At 38.8% G+C, this 9,292-nt stretch overlaps 2 protein-coding genes across 3 annotated transcripts; one reads left to right on the top strand and one right to left on the bottom strand.

Moving 5' to 3' along the window:
* Positions 1 to 1,367: 1,367 nt before the first annotated feature.
* LOC125587678 (DNA ligase 1-like) lies at positions 1,368 to 3,635 on the bottom strand. Its single transcript, XM_048758612.1, has 2 exons — positions 3,465 to 3,635; positions 1,368 to 3,390 (listed from the first exon to the last, which is right to left on the bottom strand). Exons 1-2 carry the CDS (start codon positions 3,513 to 3,515, stop codon positions 1,915 to 1,917), a joined length of 1,527 nt encoding a protein of 508 aa, XP_048614569.1. The 5' UTR covers positions 3,516 to 3,635; the 3' UTR covers positions 1,368 to 1,914.
* Positions 3,636 to 6,219: 2,584 nt separating this feature from the next.
* Positions 6,220 to 8,414, top strand: LOC106451238. 2 transcript variants are annotated; one of them, XM_048758615.1, is made up of 7 exons: positions 6,220 to 6,559; positions 6,649 to 6,713; positions 6,915 to 7,002; positions 7,376 to 7,522; positions 7,632 to 7,736; positions 7,895 to 8,107; positions 8,187 to 8,414. In XM_048758615.1, the coding sequence occupies exons 1-7, from the start codon at positions 6,443 to 6,445 to the stop codon at positions 8,292 to 8,294; spliced, it is 843 nt and encodes a 280-aa protein (XP_048614572.1). In that variant the 5' UTR covers positions 6,220 to 6,442; the 3' UTR covers positions 8,295 to 8,414. The 2 variants fall into 2 exon arrangements, with proteins under 2 accessions (XP_048614572.1, XP_013748594.2); XM_013893140.3 differs by having other exon boundaries at positions 6,915 to 7,044.
* Positions 8,415 to 9,292: the final 878 nt, after the last annotated feature.

The following is a 9,292-nucleotide window of genomic DNA, read 5'->3' as shown; positions in this document are numbered from 1 at the left end:
TGATGAGTTAAACAGTTTCCATCTCGAGTACAGTGTGCATGGTAGTGACGGGAAGCGTTATACCGTGGACATGGCTATGAACACGTGCACCTGTGGGCAATTTGATAAAGACAAATATCCATGTGTTCATGCAGTAGCTGCTGCCACATTCATGACTGAGAAAGCGGGAAAGGAACTCCATCTATCTGAGTATTGTTCTAAGTACTATTTGGTAGAGCAATGGGCTTTGGCTTATCACAGGACAATATATCATGTTCCTCATATGTCTGATTGGGTTATACCAGAAGAAATTAGAGCAAAGAAAGTACTTCCTCCAGAATTTGAAGTCAAGAAAGGAAAACCACAACAAACAAGGAAACCATCAGCAGGAGAAGCTCGTGGAAGAGGAAAAAGAGGCAGAGGGAGTGGAAGAGGGAGAGCCACAAGCACAGACACAGGCAGAGCCAGAGGAAGAGGTATGGCAGCGTATTTTGAATGTGGAAGTGGTTCAGGTTCAGGTGTTTGATTGTTGAAATTTGTTTCATTGTGCTATTCCGACTACTAGGACTACTGGAATTACTATATGTTATTTGGACTACCTGAATTACTAGAATTACTAAGTGTTATTTGAACTACTAGGATTAATGGGTTTACTATGTGTTATTTGGACTACCTGTATTTCTGGAATTACTATGTGTTATTTGAACTACTAGGACTACTATAGATTACTATGTGTTATTTGGACTACATATATATTAGTATGAGTATTTATGTTTAGTATGTAGAATCGATATATATTTTATGATTATATATCAATTTGTAAACTAGTTACTTACTAAATATATATTAAGACTATTTTTTATGATTATTTCAGCAGTTTAAGAAAAATCTTTTCATTTTTTCAAAATACTCTCGTAACTTTCATTGTTATTGTATGAATGGTTAGACCATAGTAAGAAAAAACTAAAAAAATACTTATTCCTGGCAAATGTCTTCTGAAAATATCTTCTTTAATGATTATTATAGTGTAAAAGCATCAGTTTTACTACCAAAAAGCTCATTTTCTCAGGGTTTTACTAGATAAACCTAAAAATTACCAAAAGATTACTATGTGTAAGGTAGAATTACTAAGTTCTTGAAGCTTACCGAGAATTACTAAGTGTAATCAAAATATAATATCAAAATATATGACGGCTGCACGTTTTACATGTGCATTTTTTATCCATGCACGTTTTACATGGAGTATTTTTCCAAATTTTAATCAAAGTAATTTTTTTCAAAATTATGAAGTATTTTTCCAAAATTTTGACCAGAGTTTCCCCTGTAATTTTGAGTTACCACACCTGTTTAAAAAGCATAAAACATCCAGAAACATAACATAACATCCAGAAGCAGAAACATAACATCCTAACAAGTTCAAGAGAAGCATTTTAGGCAGAAACATAACATCCTAACTTGAATAATACATATACATAACATAAGCATTTTAGGTTTTTGTTTTAAGCTTCTTCTTTGGCACTTCTAGCTCATCAGTCTTTCCCTCAGTGAAAGGAGACTGCACCCACCGTGATGGTTCACTTTTTCTCTTCTCCGGCAGCGGCGTACATGGCTTCAATGTAGCATCAGTCTTCTTCGGCCTGCCTTTCTTCTTAGGTGCACCATCAGCTTTAGCTTTCTTTTTTTCATCTCTAACTTTCTTTTTTTCAGCATCAGCTCTCATTTTTGCTAGTCTCTCAGCTCTGGGAATGCCATACGGCACTGCTATGACCTTGACCCTAGGCTTGCGCATAGTCTTTAATTCTACCTCAACTGACTTCTCAGCTAGCTCAGTCTGTTTCTTAGCGGGACTCTCCACAAGATTATCTTCAATTTCGTCAGCTTTTTCCTCCTCTTCCTCCACACCTAGATCGACATCAGATTCAACTGACTTCTCAGCTAGCTCATCATGTTTCTCAGAGGGACTCTCCACAGGATTATCTTCACTCTCTTCTGTTTTTTCCTCCTCTTCCTCCACATCTTCACTCTCTTCTGTTTTTTCCTCCTCTTCCTCCACATCTTCACTCTCTTCTGTTTTTCCTCCACATCTTGATCGACATCAGGATAAGAGTCACTTTCCTCTGCTGTTTCCTCCTCTTTCTCCACATCTTGATCCTCTTTCTCAGCTACCTCAGCATCTTTCTCAGTAACTTCAGCCTCATTCTCAACAATCTCAGTCTGAATAGCTTCTTGCTCTGTCTGAGTAGCTTCTACCTCAACCTCTTTCTCAGCTAGCTCAGCAATCCCTGTTACCACAACAATCTCTGGTGATATAGAGATTGCTTTCCTCGCAGCTGCTGCTTTAGTTCTACCACGTGGTGTAATGACTATTACTTCGGTAGAGGTAGGAGTTCCCTTGGATTCTTCTTTCTCAGCCTCTTTCTTTTCTTGAACCTCTTTCTCAGCCTCTTCCTCACCCTCTTTCTCTTCTTGAACCTCGTTCTCAGCCTCTTTCTCTTCTTGAACCTCTTTCTCTGCCTCTTTCTCTGCCTCTTTCTCAGCCTCTTTCTCTTCTTGAACCTCTTTCTCAGCCTCTTCCTCACCCTCTTTCTCACCCTCTTCCTCAGCCTCTTTCTCAGCCTCAGATTCTTCATCAACTGTCCTCCAAAATTCTTCCGCTTGTACTCTCACTCTTTCATGAAGCCTTAACAGAAAATTTTCTTCATCTGATTCCTCCACGTATTCTTCGCCTTTCTCAACAGAGTCACTGTTTTCTTTGTCTTTTTCATGTTTTTGGTCTTTCTCTTCTTCACCCTTCTCACTGGTTTTCTCGTCTTCCTCATCTTTCCCACTGTTTTCCTCATCTTCCTCACCCTTCTCACTGATTTTCTTCACTGTCTCAGCCTTCTCTGCCTCAGCCATCTCTCTATCCTTCCCATGATCTCTACCATAATCAAAATCATTCCACTGTCTATATTCCTCATCCTCATTTCCCTTGCTTTCAATAGAAGTCAACTTGTCTTCTATTTTCTTAGTCTTTTTCTTCAAAACTCGCTGGTTCTTCTCAAGTTTACCCATCCTCAAGTTCATAGCCTCCAGCTTTGTCTCTACCGTTAAATTAATTCCAGAAAATCCTTCTTCCATGGCCTTCACAATCCTCTCTTCCACACCTTTCAACATCGACTCCAAACCAGAATTAGAAGATGAACCTTCTACAATCGTCACCTTTTCTTTGTCTTTCGTCTTTGTAAACTTTCGTGCAGCAACATCTGACTCATAAAGTTCTTTCCACCAAATCTTCTTCTGCTTCACATTTAGCCAGTAGTTCCACCTATCACTTGTGCTACCCTCACGCTGATACTCTGGCTCCTGATCAATGATACGAGCCAGCAAAGTTTCCTCATCCACCGTTGGAACCAACACACTGTTAATAACCTGGAAATAAAACATTCATTGCTTTATCAGTTTAAATATTCTGCTATTTTCTATTAAATGAAATAAAGATATACCTTTGTGTTTCCAAAAGCAGCATATATTTCTTCCAAAGGATAGCCCTTCATGCTACTCTTTGTAAACCGACTTTCATGCTACTCTTTGTAAACCGACTCTTGCACATCCTAGGACAATCTCCACTGGCGCCGTCTGAAGAGATTCGAAATTTTTTTCCCAGCTTAGGAATACACTCAAAAGCCAAAACCTACACAAATGAAGTGTCATAGTATCAGATTTTCAGTAATAAATAACAAAAATTTCAGTTAATGCTAAATTGTGTGCTTTACCTCTAATGGAATTATGAATCCATTAAAGTCGGTTGCATGGTGCACTTCACCCTTCAGAAGCTCCATTACATGCTTAATCTCCTTTATTGCATCATCAAATGTTAGACGAACCCAAGGAAATGTTCTGCAAACATCCAAATCGTCCACTATCCTTAAGATGAACGGGTCTAATGCTGCAGAATCCTTCGTCGTTCCTCTGATAATCCGACCAAGGAAGAACAGACAGCCATCTTCAATCTATCAGTACATGCTGTCCCCATAGATTGCAGCTTCTGCTTCACATCTACTATGGTGATCTTCTTCTTATCACCGAAGTAATAATCCATAAACTTAGTACCTCCGAGCTTCAGATGTCCACTCGGATACTCATGGCAGTCCAATCCAGAGATGAGGGCATGCTCCCTCATAGAGTAGCGGATGGGCACACCATTCACCCCAAACCATGCAGCATCTTCTCCTTCAATACGAATGGTGTGCAGCAGTAACATCCACATTCCTTGGAGCTTCAGGAATTCTTCATCAGGCATGTGGAAGAAATGACAAAACTGAGGATGGCTCGTGAACCAGCCGACCTCCTCCTTAAGTTCCTTAATCACATCAACTGTGTTCTTCACACGGCACTTGGTCTGAATCTTGCAAGTCTTCAGGTACTGTGTGTTTTTGAAGTACATTTCAAGGGGCTGTGGTGGTTGTCTTTCCTGCAATCAAATATATATGTATTAGTCATTTTTTACTAGTAAGAATAATAAAATAAATGATTAAAATGAATGCAAAAATTACCTTGGAGGAAACAGTAGACATGCCTTCACTTTCGGTATCAAGTGAGAGCGAAACTACAGTAGTTCCTCTCACTGGATTACTCTCTTCTCTAACCGGCTCATTCCTATTTGATACCGCTTTTCTAGCTCTAGTTCTACTGGAGACTCCACCTCCAGTAAATGTACGCTTTCTTTTTAGGCCTTTCATTCCCTGTACACATATCATCACTTAATTAGATTAAAACCAATACACACACAACCAGTGACACTTTATTCAACTAAAACCAAAAGAATATTATACCTCAGAGGGGGGGGGGGGGTCACACATATCATCACTATTGTTTCCGTCTGATAGCTCTTCCACATGCTCTTCAGCAACAGGAGCTGTTGTGGATTTTCCACTTTTCTTTGTAGTCTTTTTTTTTCCTCCACGGTTACCTGCCATTATCTACTTCCTCTGAACATCCAAAAACAACACAACAACACACATTTAGGCATAATCTAGAATTATTACTTTGCCTAATCTTAAACTTTTCATTCATTCAATAAATCACCTACTCCATTTCAGTTTACATTTATCCTAACAGTCAAAGAGATTTCGGTTTCATATCACAAATAATAAACCAGGGAAACCAATTGGATCCAGTAAGAAAGAACCCATAAAAATCGCGAGCTCTTGGTTTTTTTGTTTCAATTTATACCAATTCTACAGTTTCAAGATGTTTTCCCCAATTTCAAACCACAATCTCGCTTACTAAGATCCTACCAAACTTTTCGACTACAATTTACAAGTTTTCCCTAAATTTTATCTGACCTAGATACAAGATACAAATAAATCAGGGTCAAAAAATAACTTACCAGAATGAAGGATGTCGATTCAGAAGATGAAGTCTTGATTAGAACAGAAGAAGAGACGAAGGAGAAGAAGAAACGATGAAGCCTAGAGTTTCTGGAAATCAGAAAGAATGTTCGGAAGAACACGAGGGAGACAAGGAGAAAGAGAGGAGAGAAGAACGACAATTTTTTTTTTCTTTTCTGCCTAAACGCTGAGTTTAGATTTAGGAAAGGGTTATACCCGTTTTTGTTTGGGTGGGCCGGGTTTGAGTGGTTGGGTCATGTAATTATGTAATTTTGTTAGGGTTATAGATGTATTTAGCCTATTTTTCTATTTTAAAATAAATAAATAAAAAAATATATTTTATTGATGGGAGATTTGAGCATTTTTTGTGAGTCAAAGGGTCATCTGGAGTTAATCTCCTCACTCTTGTGTAAGAAACTTGTGAGGAAGAAAGAGAGTTGTTGTGAGAAAGATAAAACAGAGCAAGAAAGGTAAAGACACATGTTCAGGTCACGATGTGAAAACCTACTCACGCCGGGAACTTTTTACCCCGGAATCGACTAGAATCAACTTATAAAGGGAGCTCACTCCTGAACTTACAAACCCTAATGCTTTACAGCTCAAGCTACTGTCCAAGACCGGTCACTTTCATCTCTACTATCTCTGCCTTTTGTCTACTGCTCTTTCCTCTTTTGATTAAGCGTGCTTTTACAGCTTCATCGAAACGGAAACAATTACTTTTAGCGCCAGCTTTGCTTCCTTCAATGACTTAGATGAGATGGACTTCGACTTGGGTTGGGCCTTGTGGGTTTCTTCTCCAATCAACTGCTAAGATTGCTTGAGAGTCGCTTGTCTTCTCCTCTCAATCTGAAACTCTCACAATCATGTTTGCATTTTCTTAGAACTTACCGAACACATATTTAAAAGGGCCCACTGTTGTGGGTTCAGCAAGTGTACGAGCTGTCTCTGTGTGCAAAGAAACGGACTTGGGGACCACTGTTCTTTTTCTTTAGTGTTTGGCTGAAGAAGACAAAGATAATGTTTTTCTCTGTGGTCGAACATGGTCCTTTGTTTTCGAAACCATTCTCATTTCATCTCCGAGTTCTGGGTACATGGCAAGTTTGAACCTTGGAGCTACTTCGTTGACCAACGAGTCTTGGGTCGTTTTCGGCTCCTCCTTAAAACTAAGGATTGGCTTCATAAATAAACGGTTTAAACGAGTTGCAGAGGTTAGATTACAAGCTAAGATACTCATTCCTTAGTGTTTTTCGAGATTTTTAAGGTAAAGTATTGTTTTGTGTCTGTTTGGTATTTGTAGAAATGGAGGTTTCGTGCTCAGCAAAAGTCAGGAATGGAACAGCTGCAAGCTCGTTCTGCTAAAAGGTGATGACTTTGTTCTCTGTGTATTATTATATTAAAAGGGAAAAAGTTTTTGAGCTTCATCGCTCATTAGTTAGTGATACCAAATTGTTCGATTGAGTTGTATGGTGATTTTGAGATAAATATGATAGGAATTGTGTGGTTCTGGTGGATGATATCTTCATCTAAACATTAATAGAACTGGGGTTCTCTCTACTTTTGCAGGAGCGAGTCCTTGAGACAGATTCTTAAGCAATATGGAATATCAGAAGAAAGCCCTGAAGAAAATGAGTCTAGTAGTAGACTTGATGACTTAAGCTGTGCTGTTCCTTCTTCTGTCATACATGACTCTGAGGTGGTATTTAGACCATCTCCAATTTTTTACTCTATTTTTTTCTCTAAAATAGAGTAAATTTATAATAGAATTGGATGTTGTTTTAATGGTACTCTATTTTAGAGTGAAAAATAGAGTGATGAACAAAAAATAAAAAACTTATTCTATAAATAGAGTAAAAAATAAGTTTACACTATTATAGAGTAGAAAATAGAGTACCATTAGAGCATTTTTACTCTAAACTCTATTTTAGAAGGAAAAAATAGAGTGGGACTGGAGATGCCCTTAATAGAAGCTATGAGGGAGAATATAAATTTCCTTCATCTTATGAAATGTTGATGTATATTGACAGAACACAACTGAGGAGTTACCTCATTTACGCTGGCAAGAGAAACATGGTGAGATTGTTAGCATCACAGAGGATGTTTCAGACCTAAATCACCACAACTGTAAAGAGAAGCATGACGCTGTTCCTTCTGTCTTAGATGACTCTAAGATGGTACTGTAGCAGTTATATTTGTTTTTTTTTTTGTGTGTTGTCGTGCTGAATTTATTATTTAAACTTCTGACCTTCATTAGTCTTTGAAAAATTTAATGAGTATTGACAGAAAACAACTGAGGAGTTACCTGATTTAGGCCGGCAAGAGAAATACTGTGAGACTGTGAGCACCACAGAAGAAGTTTCAGGACAAAATCACCACAGGCTTCCCCATGTACTTTCACTCTGCCTCCCTTTCAAAGGATTTGAGTTTGCTTTCTTACTGTGTTTGTACGATGCTTCCGTTGTGTTACTCAAAACCCTTCCATTAGGTTCTTTCAGATTCAGATTTCTTAATTATGATTTCCAGCTTGTAACCATGTGTCTCTTTAGTTAAGAACAGGTGCTTTGTTCACTTCTTCTCTGCTTCCTGTTCTTGGTTTCTGCATGTTATGTATTATTGGAACGCTACACGCAATAATCTCCAGTACAACGTCACAAAATCATCATCACGATGGCTCCAAAAAAACAAGGTGGAGAACCGCATTGAGTGATAGGAACGAGCCAGTTGCTTCTGAAGAACATGAGATGTCGCAAGAATACACAGTCAGTTACACAACTTTTCTGAGTAGTATTCGTTTTATAGATTTTTTGGTCCGTTCTTGAAGAAGCTAAGTGCATGCAGGTCAGTTCAGCGTATCAGGAAGCAACTAATGAAGTTGATGAAGCATGCAGCAAAGTAGAGCGTGAGTACAAGAGATTTCTTTTGGAATGTGGACTGAGCGAATCTTAGGTTCCTAAAAAGTAGTTCTTTAGCAAAACATAATCTCAATTCTGTGTTTGGTTTAAGTTACGACCAGGCGGTTTTGTAGCTTGTTTCAGGGTTTACTCAATGTGATTTTTATTGTGTACATTTTGAAAGGAGGAACAATTGTTGACAAATATCAAACATGGTCAATTCACGACAACACTATAATAGGCTCGTCGATGTGGCGCAAGATACTAAAACATCGAGACAAAGCAAAAGATATGCACATGTTGAGAGTTGGAGATGGTCAGAATGTCTTGTTCTGGTTTGATTCTTAGTGCACTATTGGCCGACTGTATGGCTGGATCTCGTGGATGCATTGATGATATGGGTGTTCCTAAAACTGCAATAGTGTCTGCAGCTATGGCAACTCAAAAGGCAAAGATGATAACATTGAAGGATCAATCACTATGGAAACAGAGTAATGACAAGTTCAAGCCTGCTTTCAAGACAAAACTCACGTGGGAATTGACTAGAAAGCAAGCACATCCACTACAATGGCCAAAAGGAGTATGGTTTCAGCACAGTATTCCTAAGTTAGCTTTCTTTCACTGGCTTACTTAACTAAACAAGCTGCCGACTGGAGATAGAATGCTCAGCTGGAATACCAACACTAATTCACCATGTGTTCTCTGCCAACCCTTTCGAAACTCGAGATCAACTCTTTCTGAATGCTCATACTCTGCTGAAGTCTGGACTCTACTGATGCGGGTGATGCTGCCGTCTAATTTCACCACCAAGTGGCTTGAATTAACGGAGTTGGTGATGGACACAAATGGAGGTCTACGGATAACTTTCTTGACACGGTAATGCCCTACAAGCCTGCATCCATGCAATATGGAGAGAAAGAAATGCCAGGAGACACATTCGTACCCCCATTACAGTGATTTCTCTTGCAAAACAGGTGGATCAAAAAGTCAGAAATCGATGCTTATCATTCATGCAACAAGGAAATATTCAGTTTGCAGGAGGGCTGTCTTTTG

Source organism: Brassica napus, chromosome A2, assembly GCF_020379485.1.
Source record: "Brassica napus cultivar Da-Ae chromosome A2, Da-Ae, whole genome shotgun sequence".
In the NCBI taxonomy this organism is placed as follows: Eukaryota; Viridiplantae; Streptophyta; class Magnoliopsida; order Brassicales; family Brassicaceae; genus Brassica; species Brassica napus.
This window is presented reverse-complemented; position numbering and strand designations above follow the sequence as displayed.